Here is a 24,628-nt window from a genome sequence, read left to right on the forward strand (position 1 = left end):
TTCTTGTGTGCGCGCTCTTAAACGTGTGGCGTGTGTTGAGAGAGTTCATTCAAATCTGTTCCTTTTTTTAATCCTCTGACTATTCAGGAGTTAATAACGGGAAGAGGACATATTTTTCTCACTGCTCGCTTGACAGAAACAGAAAAGTAGGTCTACGTTCCGGTGCAGAATGAAGCGTTCCGAAAGGGCACCCGACCCCGTGCCGCAGATACGGTGGATGACACATTATCGGTGATTTTTTGCCTAAAAGTAGATGGAATGTAAACTTGACCTCACACACTAACGGGGAAGATGAGTTGTGCTTTTTCTCAATGTCTCATCGTATATATTTTGGATTTAGCAGTTGGTAAGTCTGTTTTTTATACTCTAAGGAGCATTTTGTTCTTATTAGCTAAAACGTTTTTATTTTATTTTTAAAGCTCAATGCAGTAGACTATTTCACCTAAATATATATATATATATATATATATATATATATATACCCACATACAGTACATATATAGATACACATATATATATACTCTGAACAAAAATATAAAACACAACATGTAAAGTGCTGGTCCCATGTTTCATTAACTGAAATAAAAAAATCCCAGAAATGTTCCATACACAGAAAAAGCTTATTTCTCTCAAATGTTGTGCACAAATGTGTTTACATCCCTGTTAGTGAGCATTTTTCCTTTGCCAAGATAATCCATCCACCTGACAGTAGCGGCATATCAAGAAGCTGATTAAACAGCAAGATCATTACAATTGTGCTGGCGACAATAAAAGGTCACTTTAAAATGTGCAGTTTTGTCACACAACACAATGCCACAGATGTCTCAAGTTGAGGGAGCGTGGTGACTGCAGGAATGTCCACCAGAGCTGTTGCCAGAGAATGTAATGTTCATTTTCTTTACCATAAGCTTCCTCTAACGTTGTTTTAGAGAATTTGGCATTACATCCAACTAGCCTCACAACCGCAGACCACATGTAACCACGCCAGCTCAGGACCTCCACATCCGGTTTCCTATCTGAGGGGGGGGGGGTCTGGTGGGGGTGCTGAGGAGTATTTATTTCTGTAATAAAGCCCTTCTGTTGTCCATTTTTTTGTTGTTGATTGGCTGGGCCTGGCTCCCCAGTGGGTGGGCCTATGCCCTCCAAAACCCACCCATGGCTGCACCCCTGCCCAGTCATGTGAAATCTTTGAAATGGTTGCATGTTGCGTTTATATTTTTGTTCAGTATATATATATATATATATATATATATATATATATATATATATATATATATATATATACACACATGCAGACAGACACATACTTATGTGATAGGCTATAGCTCTAAACCCTGCAGAATTAACTTTCCAATGATTATAGGGTGTAGATGTTCTTTGATTACATGTTTGAAACTCATTACACAGTAGCCTAGATTGCTGCAAACAGTGTCAAGTCATTGACAGCCATCCAAAAGGATTAGTTGAAGATCTTTGTCCTTGAGGAGATTTGCTTCAGTGTCTGTACATTGAGTGCTCATATTAATACATGTTTGATGTAAACGATAGTTGCCTGCTGCCAGTGAGGACATGATGTCACAATCCTAGTTACTCAATCCAGATTTTTGATTGATTATCTGAGGGATAAAGGCTGTTTGTTTGGCTGACCCATTTTACAGGTAATCTGTCCTCTAAAATGATTAAATTGCACTGCCCCAAGGCTCTAGGCCCTAATACAATGCCAGCAACCAAAACACTGAGGATATGTATTATTTCAAGCATCTGTGTGTGTGTGTGTGTGTGTGTGTGTGTGTGTGTGTGTGTGTGTGTGTGTGTGTGTGTGTGTGTGTGTGTGTGTGTGTGTGTGTGTGTGTGTGTGTGTGTGTGTGTGTGTGTGTGTGTGTGTGTCTGGGTCTTTAGTCTTGCTTGCCAGACGAATGGCACTCCACCTCCAGCGGCTAGTGAGATCAACTTGGTCTGTGAGTGGGAGAGAGTAAGTGAGAGATAGTCATCTCCTTGCTGCCTTTCTGTCTGTGCTTTATTCACCCCCCCCCCTCCCCCCCCCCCCCCCCCCTTCCCATTTGCAGTAGCTGAGTTAATGCTTGTAGGGATCAACCGCACTATGCCTTGAGTGAGCCCATTTTCAGAAGAATCAAGACTCACAACAACGCCAGGCTCTAATTCTCTGATCACCATATAATCTAATACGACCCTGATTTGGATTGTAGATTTTTAGTGGAATGGCCGCTTTAAGAAATGTCGACGGACATCATAAAAACACCTGAGTTTAAAAAAAATGTGCCTTCACCTACAGGACTCACGCTTACAGAGTTCAGTGTCAGCTTTCTTTGCTCCAAGGAGCTGCTGTTTATTTTTTATGTTTTTAATGTGAGTATGTAGCACAAGACCCTCCAGCCCTCTCCTCCCATCCATGTAGTATCTGGAGCAGGACGCAGAGCGATGTGCCGAATGGCTGGGTCTGTAGATGAAAAGCTGGGGGATTAGCGGGAAAAACATGGTGAAAAATAATCCACCATGATGTCAGGGTGTAGAGGCCAAGGTGGGAGGGAGGGGCTGGAATGCTACACTGGCATTATTATATAACACCGTGGCTACGTTTACACAGGCAGCCCAATTCTGATCTTTAAATTTTTTTCACTAATTAGTCTTTTGACCAACCAGATCAGCTCTATCTGATGTGAAAGGACCAATTAGTGGGATAAAAAAAATCTGAATTGGGCTCCCTGTGTAAAAGCAGCCTATTTGGTCTTTTGACCAATCACATCAGATCGTTTCACATCAGATCTTTTTTCAGAGATTATCTGATTGGTCAAAAGACCAATTAGTGAAAAAAGTATCAGAATTGTGCTGCCTGTCTAAACGCAGCCTACAACACTCACAATATTTACTTAATGTAAAGCTAGTTGAGATTCTTTCTGCCACAGAATGTGCTTATGAAAGTGCAAATGAAAACATATCATTCATTAGTGTATAAATTCTCAGAGAATGAGGTCGCTACTAGGTTTCTGTGGCCTCAGATGCCTGTGCAGGATAGAGATAGAGATTAGTGCTTCTAAGCACTATATCCTCTCTTGACTTGTTTAGGAGACAGGTTGGCTTTTAATTCATCATTCTGACCTTTTTACAGAGCCACAGCACTTAGCACACACTAAGACCACACCAATGGAAGAAAAAGAGTACCATCAACATGCACTAGTGGTGCCACTGCTTTTAACATGCATCCTTTGTCCCCTCTCTTGTCCACATTCTGATTGTGCCAACCATTTAGACAGGTGTAGATGATTAAGAGATGCAGTATGATCTGATTGTGATCAGATCTTCCTGACCACCTCCGGAGGTAGTCAGGCACGCATTGTGTCTGGATATCTTACAAGTGTAGACAGATCTGGACAGTGAAACCATTTAAATCATCAATATACCGCCCTATAAAATCATTGACAGGTGTTACCATTGACAATATGTCTTCAAATAAATTATATTTTGAAAGAAAAGCTGTGAAATAATTTGCATACAGGGAGGGACCATGAAATTTGGTCACAATGCGGACACAGTGGACGGATAAGAAACATTTTAATACCATGTGAAGACACATTTCTGAAAATGTGTGTAAAATCAACACTGCAATTAATGAATGAACAAGCCAATAATTCATCATTAAAGTAAAGGGGAAAAAAGTGTGTACATTATATTGCTATCCCAACCTGTAATTGCCCTCATGAGACAAAATAGATGATGCTTTGGCCACATTACCTTGATAATGCACTATTAATAATCCATTACAGCTAGCCGGTAAGGTTTGATTCCCAATGCTACAGAGAGAGGGAGGTATGGTCATTTGAGAAGTATAGTAACAATCTTTGATTTTGCCATTAGGAATCATAAAGTTGTTCTATTCTATGTCTAATGAATGCCTATAGCATGTTTTGCGCTGGTCTATGCTATGGGTTTCATAGAAGGGAGTGGACTATACATTGTGGGGAGAAATGTGTGTGGAAATGTGTGTAACAGATATTTTACTTATTGTCTTTGAATCACAGGCTATTTAACGGTCACTCTTGAGTCCCTCCCTCCCATTGTCATTGGAGACACGGTGACACTCAAGTGCAATTTCAGGACAGATGGCAACCTGCGAGAGATTGTGTGGTTTCGGGTGAGTAGGGTTGCCTTGGTTTCCCTGAATGAACCGTGTGGTTGTTTGCAACAGCACATATCTTGTGTTTACTTCCATGAGATGCTTTTGACTAGACCGACATTGTTATCTACTGTTTTCCATTGACACTTCAATTAAAACACTGACACACGCATCAAAGCTTTGTTCAGAAGAGACAGAGCGTTAGATACAATACATAACAAGCTATCTGACTTCTGAAGAGCTACTAGGTTTGATAAGGTTTGTTAAATTATTATTATTATTATTATTATTATTATAAGCTCCTTGTGAAAATTCACTTCAAATTCCCATTAACTCCCCACTGTGAAATTCATATCTAACTAAACTGATAAAAGAAGAGGCTTCAAAGCTCTCTGGGCTTCATGAATTGGAAAATAATAACTGTGTGCATTGATAGTTTTGTATAGAAAGCTTGTTTATTATTGACATGCCCAGGGTGTGTGATGTATTCTTTAACTTTCTAGGTGACAGAGGGTGGCAGTGCCAAACAGAAGATCTTCACCTACGATGCCATGTTCAACAGCAACTTCTCCCATATGGAGGATTTCCGCAGACGAGAAGACCTGGTCTACCAATCAACTGTCCGGTAAGCTTGACCAGTAGTCTGCAGCCTCAAGAAAAAGAGCATTGGTCAGTGTTTTCACTTGCAAGTGTAGGCTTATCTTGCCTTTTTTATTTGATCTTATAAAGGCTTTGAGTGCATGGAAAAGTGCTGTAAAACTCCTATCTTGTACTTGTGTTATCTTCCTGGGTTTGCTGTTGTGTTGCCAGGCTCCCTGAGGTGCAGATGGAAGATGATGGACCATATGAGTGCCATGTGGGGATCTACGACAAAGCCTCTAGAGACAGGGTGGTCTTAGCCTCAGGCACCATTGTGCTCACTGTCATGGGTACAATTTAAGAGAATTCATGTTATATAAATATGATCATGTGGTATTGGATAGGATTTTGTGGATGGAAGATTTTGTAGCCTTTGTCCTGCATCCACGATTCTTTTGCGTTTTAGCAGTTTTCATTACCACCGCTACTAGCATTTCTATCACCTGCCTCCCTCTACTGTTGAGATATAGGAAATGCACAGAAGACTACTTTCTGTCATCAAGTACAGACATGAAAAACATGTTTTAGTTAAGTTGCCCTTTGGAACATACTGGGGGGGGGGGGGGGTAACTGAAAATACTAGACAAAATTTGCCTATATGTGGATGGTTTTGTCGTTTTAGTACCAGGCTCCTTCTTTTCCTCCATAGTGCCTCCTAAATCCATTTCTGTAGTGGCAGCAGACTGCCCGGCCCCCTTCAATCGCTATGAGGCCCAGAACTTCACTCTAATCTGCATCGTCATGGGAGGAAAGCCAGCCCCTATGGTGAGTTTGCCCACATGCTAGCTGAGGAACGCTCAACTCCGTTCTCTTCTTATATCGAGGCAGAGTTGAGTTTTGATAACTGGTACCGCGATTTGCTAGCAACAACATTGACCCCCATCAGTCAATTCTTGTAAAAATTTAAATTCTGAAAACACTTACTTGTACCTATTGTAATGAAACAGCAGGGAGCAGGTCTCGAACTCTCGACCTTCTAGCCCGAAGTCCAGCGCGCTATCGACTGTGCCACAAAAGCATGCTCAAGCGGTAGAGTCGATATCCGCGTGATATCCGCGCTTATAAACCCAGGGTCGTTACACTATGTTTGTCCTTTACAGCTGGGGAGGCGCTCAAGATGGTGGCATAGGAGGTCGTAAAATGTCTAGCTGAGGAACAATTTCAGGGTTTCTCACAAAGTTTATAAATGTAGACTGCAGTTGCAAAACTAAATAAATATATATAGCCATACCGTGTAGCTATTTTGAATAAGTTTAATTAATCAAGCCATTTAAATATTTTGACGATTTCCAACGAACAAGTTAGCTACTGTAGTTATCGAAAAGTTTCAGCTAGCAGCATGGAGTCAGGACATAACCAAATTGTTCCTGAGATAATGGATGTTGCGACTTTCAAGGAGAAAAAGGAACTGCTGAAACTCATTCAAATGGTTGTAGTGTAGAAAAGGGGGGTGAATGTGATTCATACCCGAATACCCCAACCAAGGAGCAACTTTCAAAGAGGCAGAGAAGTGAACCATCATCAATGAGCCAGCTACAGGACAACATTGTCCGCATCCTCACGGCTAACATCAAATAGAGCGCAGATGACATCATGGACTTTGTGAAAAAGAACACTTTCACCATCGTTAACCTGAAGAAAGCGATTGATTACCATGCTGAGGAAGTAAATACTCTGAAGCAGCAGTACGCAACACTGAAAACTCAGGTTGCAAAGCAGGAGATGAAATTCACAGAAATAGAGTCAAAGGTTAACGAGACTGGCCGGTACAGTCAGAGATGGAATCTTCAAATTTATGGAATCGCAAAAAGAGAACATCAAAGCAAAGGTGAAGGACTTTTGCAGGTCAACAGTCCCAGAGGCCAAGTGGAAGGTTGTTGCAGCTTTGCAACCTGCGTTTTCAGTGTTGTGTACTGCTGCTTCAGAGTATTTACTTCCCCAGATGGTGCCGGAGAAGAAGGCAGACGTTTTACGTGCCCCCAGCAAATTGTGCTTTTTGTTCGTTTATTTGCGTTGTTTGTAACATATTTTTTTACTTATTTTGTACATAATGTTGCCGCTACCGTCTCTTATGACCGAAAATAACTTCTAAACATCAGGACTGTGATTACTCACCAAGGTCCTTTTTTTCCTTTCATGACTCTGACGAGCCCGACGCAAAGGTTATACTGCTTCCTCGGGAACAGGCCCTGATCCCTGTGATCTGCGTGAAGAGAAGGTGGAGAAAGAGAGGCCGAAGGTCGGGCTGCCTTCTGAGAATTCGTAGGTGATCGAATAAACCCCCACTTCCCTCCAATTATGCTAGAAAACGTGCAATCTTTGGAGAATAAAATTGACGAGTTACGCAGAAGATTAAACTACCAACGGGACATTAAAAATGAATAACATCTTATGCTTCACGGAGTCGTGGCTGAACGACAACAATATCAACATACAGCTGGATGGTATACAATGTACCGGCAGGATAGAACAGCGGCATCTGGTAAGACAAGGGGCGGTGGTCTATGTACTTTTGTAAACAACAGCTGGTGCACGATATCTAAGGAGGTCTAGAGCTATTGCTCACCTGGGGTAGAGTATCTCATGATAAGCTGTAGACCACACTACCTACCAAGAGAGTTTTCATCTGTATTCTTTGTAGCTGTTTAAATATCACCACAGTCAGAGGCTGGCACTAAGACAGCATTGAATGAGCTGTATTCCGCCATAAGCAAACAAGAAAACACTCACCCAGATGTGGCGCTCCTAGTAGCCGGGGACTTTATTGCAGGGAAACTTAAATATTTTTTACCAAATTTCTATCAACATGTTAAATGTGCAACCAGAGGAAAAATAACTCTGGCCCACCTATACTACACACACAGAGACGCATACAAAGCATAATTTTATCCTCCTGATTCCTGCTTACAAGCTAAAATTAAAGCAGGAAGCACCAGTGACTAGATCAATAAAAAGTGGTCAGAGGAAGCAGATGCTGAGCTACAGGACTGTTTTGCTAGCACAGACTAGAATATGTTCCCGGATTACTCCGATGGCATTGAGGAGTACACCACATCAGTCATTGGCTTCATCAACAAGTGCATCGATGACGTTGTCCCCACAGTGCCTGTACGTACATACCCCAACCAGAAGCCATTGATTACAGGCAGCATCCGCACTGAGCTAAAGGCTAGAGCTGCCGCTTTCAAGGAGCGGGACTCTAACCCAGAAGCTTATAAGAAATCCCGCTATGCCCTCCAACCAACCATCAAACAGGCAAAGCGTCAATACAGGATTAAGATCGAGTCGTACTACACCGGCTCTGACGCTCGTCGGATGTGGCAGGGTTTGCAAACCATTACCGACTACAAAGGGAAGCACAGCTGAAAACTGCCCAGTGACACGAGCCTACCAGGCGAGCTAAACTACTTATATGCTCACTTCGAGACAAATAACACTGAAACATGAATGAGAGCACCAGCTGTTCCAGAAGACTGTGTGATCACGCTCTCCGCAGCCGATGTGAGTAAGACCTTTAAACAGGTCAACATTCACAAGGTCGCAGGTCCAGACGGATTACCAGGATGTGTACTGCGAGCTTGCGCAAACCTACTGGCAAGTGTCTTCACTGACATTTTCAACCTCTCCCTGTCCAAGTCTGTAATACCAACATGTTTCAAGCAGACCACCATAGTCCCTGTGCCTAAGAACACTAATGTAACCTGCCTAATTGACTACCAACTCGTAGCACTCACGTCTGTATCCATGAAGTGCTTTGAAAGGCTGGTCATGGCTCACATCAACACCATCATCCCAGAAACCCTAGACCCACTCCAATTTGCATGCCGCCCCAACAGATCCACAGTTGATGCAATCTCTATTGCACTCCACAATGCCCTTTCCCACTAAGGACCCTGGGACTAAACACTTCCCTCTGCAACTGGATCCTGGACTTCCTGACGGGCTTCCCCCAGGTGGTAAGGGTAGATAACAACACATCCGCCACGCTGATCCTCAACACGGGGGCCCCTCAGGGGTGCGCGCTCAGTCCCCTCCTGTACTCCCTGTTCACTCATGACTGCATGGCCAGGCACGACTCCAACACCGTCATTAAATTTGCCGATGACACAACAGTGTTAGGCCTGATCACCGACAATAACGAGATAGCCTATAGGGAGGAGGTCAGAGACCTGGCCGTGTGGTGCCAGGACAACAACCTCTCTCTCAATGTGATCAAGACAAAGGAGATGATTGTGGACTACAGGAAAAAGAGGACCTAGCACGCCCCCATTCTCATTGACGGGGCTGCAGTGAAGCAGGTTGAGAGCTTCAAGTTCCTTGGTGTCCACATCACCAACAAACTAACATGGTCCAAGCACACCAAGTCAGTCGTGAAGAGGGCAGGACAATACCGATTCCCCCTCAGGAAACTGAAAAGATTTGGCATGGGTCCTCAGATCCTTAATAGGTTCTACAGCTGCACCATTGAGAGCATCCTGACTGGTTGCATCAATACCTGGTATGGCAACTTCTCAGCCTCCGACTGCAAGGCACTACAGAGGGTAGTGCGAACGGCCCAGTACATCACTGGGGCCAAGCTTTCTGCCACCCAGGACCTCTATACCAGGCGGTGTCAGAGGAAGGCCCTAAAATTGTCAAAGACTCCAGAAACCCTATTCATAGACTGTTCTCTCTGCCACCGCACGGCAAGCGGTACCGGAGCACCAAGTCTAGGTCCAAGAGGCTTCTAAACAGCTTCTACCCTCAAGCCATAAGACTCCTGAACATCTAGTCAAATGGCTACCCAGACTATTTGCAGTGCTCCACCCACTCTCACCCCATCTTTACACCGCTGCTACTCTCTGTTGTCATCTATGCATAGTCACTTTAATAACTCTACCTACATGTACATCCTACCTCAACTAACCGGTGCCCCCGCACATTGACTCTGTATCGGCACTCCCTTGTATATAGTCTCACTATTGTTATTTTACTGCTGCTCTTTAATTACTTGTTACTTTTATCTCTTATTCTTATCCATATTTTTTTTTAAACTGCATTGTTGGTTAGGGGCTCGTAAGTAAGCATTTCACAGTAAGGTCTACCTGTTGTATTGGGCGCATGTGACTAATAAAATTTGATTCGTATTAGATATTAGAACCATGAGTGTGTTATGAATACGTTTGGAAGTTACTGGGAACTGATGAATTTTGATTTAAGGGTTTTGGCTTTTTCAAAGGGGAAAGAAATGACTTGTGACAAGAGAGAGAAAGAATATAACATCATAAAGGGAATAATGGATTATACAACAACAACAAAAATGATCTAACTAATCAGGAATTACTGGAGCTATCATCACTGCAAATGCAGTTACTGTATCTACGAGGAAAAGGCCCGGGGAGCGTTTGTAAGATCAAGACAAAAATGGATGAAAGAGGGAGAGAAAAATGCAAAATATTTCATTAATTTAGAAAAAAGGGCAGGCGAAATGTCTTCCGTATGTAAATGAATGATCAATAATTCTCCCAATGAAAATCCAAAAGAAATCTCTCAGTTTGTTGCCCAGTTTTATCAGAATATTTATACATCAGCCCAGTCAACTTCCAATATGGATTCTTTCTTAGACAATGTATCAAACACTGCTCAGAAGATAGATCATGATTTCAGGGATATTTGTGATGATTAGTTATCAAAATTGAGATAAAATATTGTATTTTAAAGCCTTAAGGACAATAGATCCCCTGGAAAGTATGGTTTAACAAGCAAGTTCTATAAAACATTCAATGATCGATTGATTTCTTTCATTTGTGCTATGTTCCAAGAAAAAGGGGAGTTACCGGCTTCCTTAAAGCACAGTGTAATTACTTTGATTCCCAAACCTAATAAGGATTAGCCTGTTGAATAATGATGGAAAGTTATTTGTCAATGTATTTGCTAAGAGGTTGAAACATGGCTTACATCATATAATTGATGAAGAACACTATGGTTTTATGCATGGCTGACACATTAGTAGTAACCTCAGTTTGATCTTAGATATGATTGACTATAATGACCTCATCCTTGATAGTTTTCGCATGTTTGTTGATTTTTATAAAGCTTTTGACACTGTAGCATATGAGTTTATGTTCAAAGCAATATGTTTTATTGGGTTTGGTTTAGTGACTTTTTTTTTAAGCAGTCCAAACTTTATACAGTAGTTGTACTAGCTCTGTGAAATTATCTCACTGGACATCCCAAATATTTTATATTGGGCATGGCATTAGGCAGGGCTGGCCAATTAGCCCATTTGTATTTTAATTGGTTACTCAAATTATGGCTCTTCATATAAAGAAAGGCAATTTTCAAGGTATTTCAGCAGGAATTTAATCTATGTCAACTGGCTGATATCACCATATTTTTGAGAGACCGGAATTAGTTTTCTAAAGCAGTTTCCTGTATTGAAGAGTTTCAGGTTTGAAAATGTATATCAATAAGTCAGTCTTATTTCCACTCAAGGACTGTGTTTTACAGGAAGTATATGGTATCCCAGTTAAAGATAAGGTAACTTATCTTGGAATTGTTGTATGCAAGGATGAAAAACAAAGGAGTAATTTAAACTTTAACCCAATTATTGAGAAAACAAAGAAGAAATTGAAACTCTGGTTACTGAGAGATATTTCATAATATGGTCAGGTTTCATTGTCCAAAGCTGACGGGTTATCCAGGTCGGTTTATGTCTCTCTATCACTTGACTTACCCCCTAAAATTGAGGACTTAGATAAGATTCTTTATCATTTTATTTGGAGGAACAAGCCTCACTATCTTTGGAAAGATATTCTCAGTAATACCCAAGCACAAGGAGGTCTTGAGGTTTTTGATTTCAATACTCTAAATACAGTTGAAGTCGGAAGTTTACATACACTTAGGTTGGAGTCATTAAAACTCGTTTTTCAACCACTCCACAAATTATAGTTTTGGCAAGTCGGTTAGGACATCTACTGTGTGCATGACACAAGTCATTTTTCCAACAATAGTTTACAGACAGATTATTTCACTTATAATTCACTGTATCACAATTCCAGTGGGTCAGAAGTTTACATACACTAAGTTGACTGTGCCTTTAAACAGCTTGGAAAATTCCAGAAAATGATATCATGGCTTTAGAAGCTTCTGATAGGCTAATTGACATCATTTGAGTCAATTGGAGGTGTACCTGTGGATGTATTTCAAGGCGTACCTTCAAACTCAGTGCCTCTTTGCTTGACATCATGGGAAAATCAAAAGAAATCAGCCAAGACCTCAGAAAAAAAATTGTAGACCTCCACAAGTCTGGTTCATCCTTGGGAGCAATTTCCAAATGCCTGAAGATACCACGTTCATCTGTACAAACAATAGTACGCAAGTATAAACACCATGGAACCACGCATACCGCTCAGGAAGGAGACGTGTTCTGTCTCCTAGAGATGAATGTACTTTGGTGCGAAAAGTGCAAATCAATCCCAGAACAACAGCAAAGGACCTTGTGAAGATGCTGGAGGAAATAGGTACAAAAGTATCTATATCCACAGTAAAACGAGTCCTATATCGACATAACCTGAAAGGCCGCTCAGCAAGGAAGAAGCCATTGCTACAAAATCGGCATTAAAAAAGCCAGACTATGGTTTGCAACTGCACATGGGGACAAAGATCGTACTTTTAGGAGAAATGTCCCCTGGTCTGATGAAGAACAGAACTGTTTGGCCATAATGACCATCGTTATGTTTGGAGGAAAAAGGGGGAGGCTTGCAAGCCGAAGAATACCATCCCAACCGTGAAGCACGGGGGTGGCAGCATCATGTTGTGGGGGTGCTTTGCTGCAGGAGGGACTAGTGCACTACACAAAATAGATGGCATCATGAGTACGAAAAATTATGTGGATATATTGAAGCAACATCTCAAGACATCAGTCAGGAAGTTAAAGCTTGATCGCAAATGGGTCTTCCAAATGGACAGTGACCCCAAGCATACTTCCAAAGTTGTGGCAAAATGGTTTAAGGACAACAAAGTCAAGGTATTGGAGTGGCCATCACAAATCCTGACCTCAATCCTGTAGAACATTTGTGGGCAGAACTGAAAAAGCTTGTGCGAGCAAAGAGGTCTACAAACCTGACTCAGTTACACTAGCTCTGTCAGGAGGAATGGGCCAAAATTCCCCCAACTTATTGTGGGAAGCTTGTGGAAGACTACCCGAAACGTTTGACCCAAGTTAAACAATTTAAAGGCAATGCTACCAAGTACTAATTGAGTGTATGTAAACTTCTGACCCACTGGGAATGTGATGAAAGAAATAAAAGCTGAAATAAATCATTCTCTCTACTATTATTCTGACATCTCACGTTCTTACAATAAAGTGGTGATTCTAACTGACCTAAGACAGGGAATATTTACTAGGATTAAATGTCAGGAATTGTGAAAACTGAGTTTAAATGCATTTGGCTAAGGTGTATGTAAACTTCCGACTTCAACTGTAGTACTTTCAAAATAAATAGGACTCTGAAGTATATTAAGAACCAGAACAGTATTTGGAATGTCTTCCCTAAGTAGTTATTTGACTCTGTTGGTAGTTTAGAATTTCTGCTTCGGTGTAATTTTGATGTTGATAAAATCCCTGTAGAATTGGCCGAATTCCATAATCAGGCACTTTTAGCTTGGATGTTATCAAATAAACATACATTTTACCCAGACAGATACTTTCTATGAAACAATCAAAGATATTTTTAAATTCTATGTCTCTATTTTTGTAACTGATTTGGGAATAAAATAATTTTGGTTGACTAGTTACTGAATGAGGATGATATCTCTCATATGGAGAATTTGTTGCTAAATGTATAATTCCAATAACCCGGAAAAAATATGCAATTCTTTTTGATGCGATTCCAATGGGGGGGTTTGTTATACTTTTTTTATTCCTCTGTGGTTGATGTAAGTAGATTTAAATGAAAATAATATATTAATTAGCAAAATTAACATCCTCAAAGATAAATGTTGTAATAAACAGATTAGGAATATTGTCTGTGATACTACATTTCCCTCAGCAAGATATTATTAATCTATGGTGATATACAATGGCGGAAAGCATGGGAAATTCCTAACAATTATTGTATCATTAACAAGGTAAAGGAAGTTTCATTTAAAATGTTACATAGAATTTATCCTGTGAAACATGTTTTAGAAAGATGTAAGCTGAATATTGACTATAATTGTGATTTCTGTGGAATGGAGTGTCACGACTTCTACCGAAGTCCATGCCCCTCCTTATTCGGGCGGTGCTCGGCGGTCGACGTCACCGGTCTTCTAGCCATCATTGATCAGTTTTTCATTTTCCATTGGTTTTGTCTTGTCTTCCTACACACCTGGTTCCAATCCCATTCATTACATGTTGTGTATTTAACCCTCTGTTTCCCCTCATGTCCTTGTCAGTGATTGTTCGTATGTTATGTACTCGTGTATTTTGTATCGGTGTGCGACGGGTTATTTTTACCCATGTTATTTTTGTATGTTGGTTTTGGAGTTCGTTTTTTGTTAATAAAACTACTCCAGTTTAACCAAGTTGGTTTCTCCTGCGCCTGACTTCCCTGCCACCTACACACACGACTATGACATGAGGAAGGATACCATTTTTTATTTGTTCTTTAACTGTATTTATACTAGATCTTTTGGGATTGACATAAAGAACTTTGTTACAAAGAAAACATGACCGTTTGTACAACTTAATGGTTTTGATATAATTTATTTAAGAAATTCTGACGTTGATAAATTCAACTGCTAATAATATTAGGTAGATGTAATACTCACACATGCAAATAAGCTAATTCAAAATGTTCGTTTTTTTTACTTTATAAATGAATTTCAACAATATGGCACTACTTAACTAAAATGGAAAACAAAAAGGCAATTAAAACTTGTATTTATGAATACGATTTCTTTGTTTAGGATTCCTGGCCATGTAAAAAGTTTATGTATGCTTGTGACATTGTAAAAAGTTTGTATATATGCTTGTTTGCATGTGACTATTCCTCTTTTGTTTGTTGATATTTGTTTGTTAATATAAATAAAAATGTCCTCATTGCATGTGGCTCCTTGGGACATCCTAACCTTACCTTAACTGTAACCATAACCTTACCTAACCCTAACCTAAACTCTTACCTTAACCACTTAAAATGGCAACTTCAATGGGGTAGGGACTTCCCAAGGATACTGGATAGCACAGATCTAATTTAATCTCAGTTTAAGTAGTACGAGCAATGAGGAAAAAGTTAATGGTTGTATTTGCTAAATGTTTTTATTAAAAGTTTGAATTTCAGGACCCCGCAAAAGGGCCGCAGTTTTAAAGGATGAACATAGGTACAGGTAAGCGTTTTCATAATTGACATTTTTACAAGAATCGACTTATGGTGGATCAATGTTGTTGCTAGCAAATCCCGTGACCAGTTATCAAAACTCAACTCCGCCTCGATATAAAAGAAGAGTTGAGAGTTCCTCGGCTACCCACATGCAAACTACCCAAAAGTACTCCTACTAGAATATATTTTGAAGTAAGAACACTCACTGCACTGTTGAAATGATTAGTGTTCTTGGTTGTTACGGGCTCTTATGATGTCGTTCTCCTCTCAGGTGTACTTCAAGCGTGACAGCGAGCTGATCGAGGTGTTCCCCTCTATTATGGAGGGTGGTGGGGGCCAGTCCCAGGGAAGGGGCCTGGCAGGTCTACGGGGCTCTAGGCCCCTGATCAGCAGAGATCTGGATGACACCAAGCTGAAGAAGTCCCTCTCCCTGCTGGACCAGGACCAGGGGAAGCCCCCCCGTCTGGACCATGACACCCCTGGGACCAGAGGGACAGGGAAGACAGGAGGGGCCGGGGAGGAACCAGGGGCCCTGGGGGAGCCTGGCGATGTGGAGGGGTCTGAGCCCAGCCCCACCACCACGGAGGTGATCCCAGAGACGGTGGTAAGCCGGGAGTTCCCCCGCTGGGTGCAGAGCACAGACCCGCTCTACTACTTCCAGCACAGGCGGCAGGTCTCCAGCGATGGCACCATGGAGGTCAGAGCCATGCTCACCTGGAGCCTCAACCCCCAACTGGACAACGACGCCCTGTTCAGCTGCGAGGTCAAGCATCCAGCTCTGTCCATGCCAATGCAGGCTGAGGTCACTCTGTGTGGGTACCAGACCAGAGCATGCCCTTCCACTTTTTACCTTCCTCAGATACCATGCTCCCAAACCGGTTTGACCATGAAAATCAGCTGAATACCAAATACAATGTCTCCTTGAAAACAGAAAGAATATGTAGGGGATAATCAACGAGGGACTATGCGTTCAATGGAAAATAATGAAAGACGTGGAAGGTGTGTTCCACGACTTGCACGGAGTTGCATTATTTTACAGAGAACGCATAGAGCCCAGAGTTGATTATCCCTTTTATACAATGGCTATAATTTAATAAATTTGCCGCTAGAATGTGTTCAACATCCACTGAAGTAGCTAGCATTACAAGTTTACTAGACAGCTACAGTAGTTACTGTGGTAACCAAACAAACAGACTTGCCAGTTTAACTAATCAAATCATCTGTCCTAGCTTGCCGTTATGAAAATCTAATTCAACAATACCAATGCTTTCAATTCGACTTTTGCTTTCAAAAGCAGCTCAAATTTACAGTGGGCTCCAAAATTACTGGCACCCTTGACTGGCAATGCACAAACAATACTTTAAAAAATATAAACAATATAATTAGAGAGATAAACTCAAAATACCAACATGTGAGAAATACTGTACTTTATTAATGTTTCAATGGAACCAATCAAAATAATTTATTGATTTAATTAAAAATCAGTGTCCTCCAAATCAAGGTTTCACAATTAATGGCACCCTTAAAGACTTTTGTAAATAACATTTACTAAATTAAACCACAAATTAAATTCCACTTATTTAAGTTTATCTAAGTCTTAAGGAACTATATTGAGCCATTACATCACTTCCTGTTTCACTAGGGTATAAAAATTAGGTAACACACATGCATTACCAGTAATTTTTGAGCCCACTGTAGAACATGTAAGAATGAACTATTGCCATTGAATTATACGGTGCAAATATACTGTGTAGGGAAATAATGCACACTCTAGAATGCCCTTCAAGCCAATCAGAAATAAGTGTTCAACAACGCCATGGTATAATTAAGCAATAAGGCCCAGGGTCTGTATCTAGGCACTCTGCGTTGCGTCGCGTTAAGAACAGCCCTTAGCAGTGGTATATTGGCTATATACCACAAACCCCCGAGGTGCTTTATTGCTATTATAAACTGGTTAACAACGTAATTGGAACAGTAAAAAGTATTTTTTTAATCATACCCGTAGTATACCATGGCTTTCAGACAATCAGCATTCAGGGCTCGAACCACCCGGTTTATATTCCAAAATAATATATTTCCAAAATATTAGTTAAAGTTCAAATGCACTATAGGTTTACATTTTTTCCTGAATGAATGGAAAATGTCCATGGTGTCTGAAAACTCTGAATTTAGAGAATACGGCATCTGAAAACTCAAAATTTAGGGAATATGGCTCCCGTGTGGCGCAATTAGATTCCGGGCTTTATCAAAACGGACGGCAATAATTAAGAATCCCATAGAGCGGCGCACAATTGGCCCAGCGCCGTCCGGGTTAGGGTTTGGCCGGGGTAGGCCGTCATTGTAAATAAGAATTTGTTCTTAACTGACTTGCCCAGATAAATAAAGGTTAAATATATATATATATATATATATATATATATATATATATATATATATATATATATATATACACACACAACCCTACTCAGAGATAATGCATTCAGTAATGGCAGAAAACAATCACTTACCAGCCCAAAGCATCAGCTAACTACAGGAATATACAGTACTCATATGCTTTAGCTCAGGATCCAGCAGCAGCCAGCGACTATTTAGAGGCAGTGACTCACGTAATGAGGATGATCCTTAATGGAGTATTTGTTCAGAGCATCCATTAGTTCTCCTTAGAAACGTATTAGAAATCTCACTGCAGATCAGCTATTTTTTTACACCGTTACATATGTAATCACATAAGCACACACACACCTACCCACACTATGTTCTGTATGCAGTACAGCCACAGGCATCAGTTTATGATGAATGCATGGCAAACCTCATATCAGTAAGTATGAGTGGATTACTAGATATAGTGGAGGTTTTTCATCATCAAAAACAGCTATTCCAAGACTGTCATGCTCATATACAAAATGGACTCATAGGCTGAAAGCTTTGTGCACGGTATACAGAAAATATATACTGAACAAAAATATGAGCGCAACATGTAAAGTGTCACATGTTTCATAAGCTGAAATAAAATATCCTCAAAAATTTCCATATGCACATAAAGCTTATTTCTCTCAAATTTTGTGCACAAATTTGCCTACATCCCTGTTAGTGAGCATTTCTCCTTGGCCAAGATAATTCATCCACCTGACAGGTGTGGCATATCAAAAAGCTGATTAACTTCGGGCTAGACGTGCAGCTTGCGACACACCTCGACAACATCCGGTGAAATTGCAGAGCGCAAATTCAAAAATACTACATTCGTAATATTAAACATTCATGAAGATACAAGTGTCTTACATAATTTAAAAGCTTAACTTCTTGTTAATCCAGCCACTTTGTCAGATTTAAAAAAGGCTTTACAGCGAAAGCATACCATGCGATTATCTGAGGACAGTGCCCCGCATACAAAAGCATTAAAAACATTTTCCAACCAAGCAGATGCATTGTGAAAGTCAGAAATAGCGATAAAATAAATCCCTTACCTTTGAAGATCTTCATCTGGTTGCAATCACAAGGGTCCCAGTTACATAACAAATGGTCCTTTTGTTCGATAAAGTCCTTCTATATATTCATTCAATAATCCACCTGTTTCCCCTCGTTCAAAATGCATACAAAATGAATCCCAAACGTTACCAATAAACTTGGTCCAAACATGTCAAACAACATTCCTAATCAATCCTCAGGTACCCTAATATGTAAATAAACGATTTAAGACGGAAAATAGTATATTCAATACCGGAGATAAATAACCAAGTGCACGCCCTCACTGGAGCGCGTCACAAACATTTTCCAACCAAGCAGATGCATCACGGAAGTCAGAAATAGCGATAAAATAAATCGTTTACCTTTGAAGAACTTCATCTTTTTGCAATCCCAAAGGTCCAGTTACACAATGAATGGTCATTTTGTTCGATAAAGTCCTTCTTTATATCTCAAAAATGTCTGTTTATTTGGCGCGTTTGATTCAGAAATACACCTGTTCCAACTCGCCCAACATGCCTACAAAGGAATCTAAAAAGTTACCTGTAAACTTGGTCCAAACATTTCAAACAACGTTTCTAATCCAACCTCAGATACCCTAATATGTAAATAATCGATCAAATTTAAGATGGAATAAACTGTTTTCAATACCGGAGAAAAACAACGAGGAGTGCGCACTCATTAGCACCCACCAAAAGACTAGAGTCCTGCTGAGTGACACTTAGAAAGAATACGAATACTTAAAGACTGTTGACATCTAGTGGAAGCCATAGGAACTGCAATCTGGGTCCTAATAATTAGGCTTTCCCATAGAAAAGCATTGAAAAGTCCAATGACCACAAAAATAATGTTTCCTGGATGGATGGTCCTCGGGGTTTCGCCTGCCAAATCAGTTCTGTTATACTCACAGACATTATTCTAACAGTTTTAGAAACTTTTGAGTGTTTTCTATCCAATACTACCATGTGCATATCCTAGCTTCTGGGCCTAACATGCAGTTTACTTTGGGCACCTCAGTCATCCAAACTTCCCGAATACTGCCCCCTAGATTTAAAAAGTTAAACAGCATGATCTTTACACAAGTGCACCTTGTGCTGGAGACATTGAAAGGCCACTCTAAAATGTGCAGTTTTGTCACACAACATAATGCCACAGAGGTCTCACGTTTTGAGGGTGCTCGCAATTGGCATGCTGACTTCAAGAATGTACACCAGAGCTGTTGTCAGAGAATTGAATGTTAATTTCTCCACCATAAGCCACCTCCAACGTCATTTTAGAGAATTTGGCAGTACGTCCAACCGGCCTCACAACCACAGACCACGTGTAACCACGCCAGCCCAGGACCTCCACATCCGGCTTCTTCACCTGCGGAATCGTCTAAGACCAGCCTGATAAACTGACAGCTGATAAAACTGAGGAGTATTTCTGTCTGTAATAAAGCCCTTTTGTGTGGAAAAAGTAATTTTGATTTGCTGGGCCTGTCTCCCAAGTAGGTGGGCCTATGCCCTCCCAGGCCCACCCATGGCTGTGCCCTTGCCCAGTCATGAAATCCATAGATTAGGGCCTAATTTATTTATTTCCTTATATGAACTGTAACTCGTTGAAATTATTGCATCTTGCGTTTATATTTTTGTTCAGTATAGATGACTTGCTGCATTTATTCTTTTGTAAATCGTTTTTGACAAATAAGGGAAAAAAATAAAAGTGATTTGTTACTGACTGCAGTGACTGTAAGCCACTGTGGATAAGAGTGTCTGCTAAATGACCAAAATGTAAATGTGACAATTTTGTTAAAATATTAAGGATTAGATCAGATAAAAAAATATGTAACATTGATTGTTTGTATTTTATTTCCCTTTAGCTGCTCCCAGGGGCCCCAAACTCTCCATGTCGCCTGGTAAGGCTAAAGTAGGAGACACTGTCCGCATTACAGTTCAGGGCCTCCAGATCTCTTCCACGGGGGTGAGTACATGAGAAGTGCTATTTGCACCAATAAGTGCATTCAACTGTAGTAGGAAAGAACCACATATCACAATCATTGAAAGCGAACCTTCTTCAAATATATAACACTTCACCAACAGGTGTCGCTCTATGACTATAGAATACAGCTAACTGGTAGATACATTTGGATGAAAGTCATTCAGCGTGTTTGATGGGATCAGTTTGAGTATGGCGGGCTGGCAAGGCACATAATCGATAATCTTGATCACAGAGTAATTATTTGGGATGCAAGGTGATTTGTGCATCAGTGATTATGTGTAGTCCGGCTGTAATGTAGTCAATCTCATGCACACATTATTTACAAAGGATGCTTTTCCCCATGCACTCTTCAGAATATGGTGTTCCCCGAGCCACTGTTCACCTGGACCAGGGTGGGAGGTCATTTGCTGGACGGGAGAGAGGACCATAATGGGAGGGAGCTGGTGCTTGAGAGAGTACCGGCCGAGCTCAACGGCTCCATGTTCCGATGCACTGCCCAGAACCCTCTGGGATCCACTGACACACACACGCGGCTCATCGTGTTTGGTGTGTGTGTTCTCTATGTCAAGGGTTCTCTATGTCAAGTTACCCCCTCTCCTCATCCATATGACTTACTTTATTTTCTCTGTTTTTACAGAAAACCCCAGACTTAAGAAGGGGAGACAACATTTTGTTGGTATGCATAGAGGGAATGGACAAAAGGAAACTCAATTCTTTGCAAGGTCAACGTAAGTCATTCTACTAAAGATGAAGTAACACTTATTTATTTCTATTAGCAGATGCAGCCTATTGCAATGAGGCACTGGAGCTGACCACCATGCTGTTAATGTTAGCCGTGACATGGGAGATGACGTGAACAGCAAAATGGACCCCTGCCCTTCTCCAGTCTCACTAGTCTCTTGAGCCTCTCCTCTGTCACTCACTTCCCCATCTGCAGTTTATTTTTTAATTTTTTTAATTTCACCTTTATTTAACCAGGTAGGCTAGTTGGGAACAAGTTCTCATTTGCAACTGCGACCTGGCCAAAATAAAGCATAGCAATTCGACACATACAACAACACAGAGTTACACATGGAATAAACAAAACATACAGTCAATAATACAGTAGAACAAAAGAAAACAAAAAGTCTATATACAGTGAGTGCAAATGAGGTAAGTTAAGGCAATAAATAGGCCATGGTGGCGAAGTAACTACAATACAGCAATTAAACACTGGAATGGTAGATGTGCAGAAGATGAATGTGCAAGTAGAGACACTGGGGTGCAAAGGAGCAAGATAAATAAATAAATACAGTATGGGGATGCGGTAAGTAGATAGATGGGCTGTTTACAGATGGGCTATGTACAGGTGCAGTGATCTGTGAGCTGCTCTGACAGCTGGTGCTTAAAGCTAGTGAGGGAGATATGAGTCTCCAGCTTCAGAGATTTTTGCAGTTTGTTCCAGTCATTGGCAGCAGAGAACCGGAAGGAAAGACGACCAAAGGAAGAATTGGCTTTGGGGGTGACCAGTGAGATATACCTGCTGGAGCGCCTGCTACGAGTGGGTGCTGCTATGGTGACCAGCGAGCTGAGACAAGGCGGGGCTCCACCCAGCAGAGACCTGTAGATAACCTGTAGCCAGTGGGTTTGGCAACGAGTATGAAGCGAGGGCCAACCAACGAGAGAGTACAGGTCGCAATGGTGGGTAGTGTATGTGGCTTTGGTGACAAAACGGATGGCACCGTGACAGACCGCATCCAGTTTGCTGAGTAGAGTGTTGGAGGCTATTTTATAGATGACATCACCGAAGTCGAGGATCGGTAGGATGGTCAGTTCCACGAGGGTGTGTTTAGCAGCATGAGTGAAGGATGCTTTGTTGCGATATAGGAAGCCGATTCTAGATTCAATTTTGGATTGGAGATGCTTAATGTGAGGAGAGTTTACATTCTAGCCAGACACCCAGGTATTTGTAGTTGTCCACGTATTCTAAGTCAGAGCCGTCCAGAGTAGTGATGCTGGACGGGCGAGCAGGTGCGGGCAGTGATCGATTGAATAGCATGCACTTAGTTTTACTTGCGTTTAAGAGCAGTTGGAGGCCACGGAAGGAGAGTTGTATGGCATTGAAGCTCGTCTGGAGGTTAGTTAACACAGTGTCCAAAGAGGTGCCAGAAGTATACAGAATGGTGTCGTCTGCGTAGAGGTGGATCAGAGAATCACCAGCAGCAAGAGCAACATCATTGATGTATACAGAGAAGAGAGTCGGCCCAAGAATTGAACCCTGTGGCACACCCATAGAGATTGCCAGAGGTCTGGACAACAGGCCCTCCGATTTGACACACTGAACTCTATCATAGAAGTAGTTGGTAAACCAGGCGAGGCAATCATTTGAGAAACCAAAGCTGTCGAGTCTGCCAATAAGAATATGGTGATTGACAGAGTCGAAAGCCTTGGCCAGGTCGATGAATACGGCTGCACAGTAATGTCTCTTATCGACGGCGGTTATGATGTCGTTTAGGACCTTGAGCGTAGCTGAGGTGCACCCATGACCAGCTCTGAAACCAGATTCATAGCGTAGAAGGTACGGTGGGATTCGAAATGGTCGGTAATCTGTTTGTTAACTTGGCTTTGGAAGACCTTAGACAGACAGGGTAGGATAGATATAGGTCTGTAGCAGTTTGGGTCAAGAGTGTCACCCCCTTTGAAGAGGGGGATGACCGCGGCAGCTTTCCAATCTTTGGGAATCTCAGACGATACGAAAGAGAGGTTGAACAGGCTAGTAATAGGGGTTGCAACAATTTCGGCAGATAATTTTAGAAAGAGAGGGTCCAGATTGTCTAGCCCGGCTGATTTGTATGGGTCCAGATATTGCCGCTCTTTCAGAACGTCAGCTATCTGGATTTGGGTGAAGGAGAAATGGTGGGGGCTTTGGCGGGTTGCTGTGGAGGGTGCCGGGCAGTTGACCGGGGTAGGGGTAGCCAGGTGGAAAGCATGGCCAGCCATAGAGAAATGCTTATTGAAATTCTCAATTATAGTGGATTTATCGGTGGTAACAGTGTTTCCTAGCCTCAGAGCAGTGGGCAGCTGGGAGGAGGTGCTCTTATTCTCCATGGACTTTACAGTGTCCCAGAACTTTTTTGAGTTAGTACTACAGGATGCAAATTTCTGTTTGAAAAAGCTAGCCTTAGCTTTTCTAACTGCCTGTGTATATTTGTTCCTAACTTCCCTGAAAAGTTGCATATCCCGGGGGCTATTCGATGCTAATGCAGAACGCCACCGGATGTTTTTGTGCTGGTCAAGGGCAGACAGGTCTGGAGTGAACCAAGGACTATATCTATTCCTAGTTTTGAGTGGGGCATGCTTATTTAAGATGGTGAGGAAGGCACTTTTAAAGAATAGCCAGGCATCATCTACTGACGGGATGAGGTCAATGTCATTCCAGGATACCCCGGCCAGGTCAATTAGAAAGGCCTGCTCGCAGAAGTGTTTTAGGGAGCGTTTGACAGTGATGAGGGGTGGTCGTTTGGTCGCATACCCATTACGGATGCAGGCAGTGATCGCTGAGATCCAGCTACTGTTGCTGAAGCCCTGTTCACTTTTCATAAAAGCAGCTTAGGAAAATAAAAACATTCATTCTACATACATTCTAACTTTCTAAGCTTTTATGTTGTCATTCTGCCTGCCTAACTGCTTCTTCCCTTTTGTTTTTTTCAACATCCTATGACCCACCATCACAGTGGTTATGTTTTATGGTAGACCCCAACCTGTGTTAGAGGTAATTTTAACCGAGTTTATGTGGGCTGGCCCGCATTAGATGCTTTTTCCCCATCTCCCTGTTATTTGAAGGTCAGAACACATACAATATGACATGTTTTTGACATATCTTGGACAGCAAGTCCTTGGATAAAATAAATGTTTGGTTGGAAGAAATGTCCTTGAAATGTATTTTTGTTCAGAGTCATAGATAAAGAGCGATATGTTTTTTCTCTCGATTTGCTGAAATGCTTGCAATTCTTTTAAGAGAAATGTACAGTCTGCGGTAATGGTCCCTACTTCAATACACAGCCCAGTTTCTTTTACCGACACCAAATCTGAGTCA

At 41.4% G+C, this 24,628-nt stretch overlaps 1 protein-coding gene across 1 annotated transcript; it reads left to right on the forward strand.

Moving 5' to 3' along the window:
• LOC106572240 (immunoglobulin superfamily member 21) lies at window positions 1-24,459 on the forward strand. Its single transcript, XM_014146260.3, has 10 exons — window positions 1-346; window positions 4,038-4,150; window positions 4,636-4,757; window positions 4,943-5,061; window positions 5,421-5,536; window positions 15,383-15,923; window positions 20,435-20,535; window positions 20,907-21,099; window positions 21,191-21,229; window positions 21,330-24,459. Exons 1-10 carry the CDS (start codon window positions 292-294, stop codon window positions 21,407-21,409), a joined length of 1,479 nt encoding a protein of 492 aa, XP_014001735.1. The 5' UTR covers window positions 1-291; the 3' UTR covers window positions 21,410-24,459.
• The last annotated feature ends 169 nt before the right edge of the window (window positions 24,460-24,628 follow it).

Source organism: Salmo salar, chromosome 15 (assembly GCF_965601325.2).
Source record: "Salmo salar chromosome 15, fSalSal1, whole genome shotgun sequence".
In the NCBI taxonomy this organism is placed as follows: domain Eukaryota; kingdom Metazoa; phylum Chordata; class Actinopteri; order Salmoniformes; family Salmonidae; genus Salmo; species Salmo salar.

What these genes read in the sequence shown, in the direction of transcription:
- LOC106572240 (XM_014146260.3), top strand. Translation starts at nt 292, where the DNA reads ATGAGTTGTGCTTTTTCTCAATGTCTCATCGTATATATTTTGGATTTA. An exon ending in GAGAGATTGTGTGGTTTCGG is followed by an intron (nt 4,151 to 4,635) that starts GTGAGTAGGGTT and finishes TTAACTTTCTAG; the next exon opens with GTGACAGAGGGTGGCAGTGC. An exon ending in TCCAGATCTCTTCCACGGGG is followed by an intron (nt 20,536 to 20,906) that starts GTGAGTACATGA and finishes TGCACTCTTCAG; the next exon opens with AATATGGTGTTCCCCGAGCC.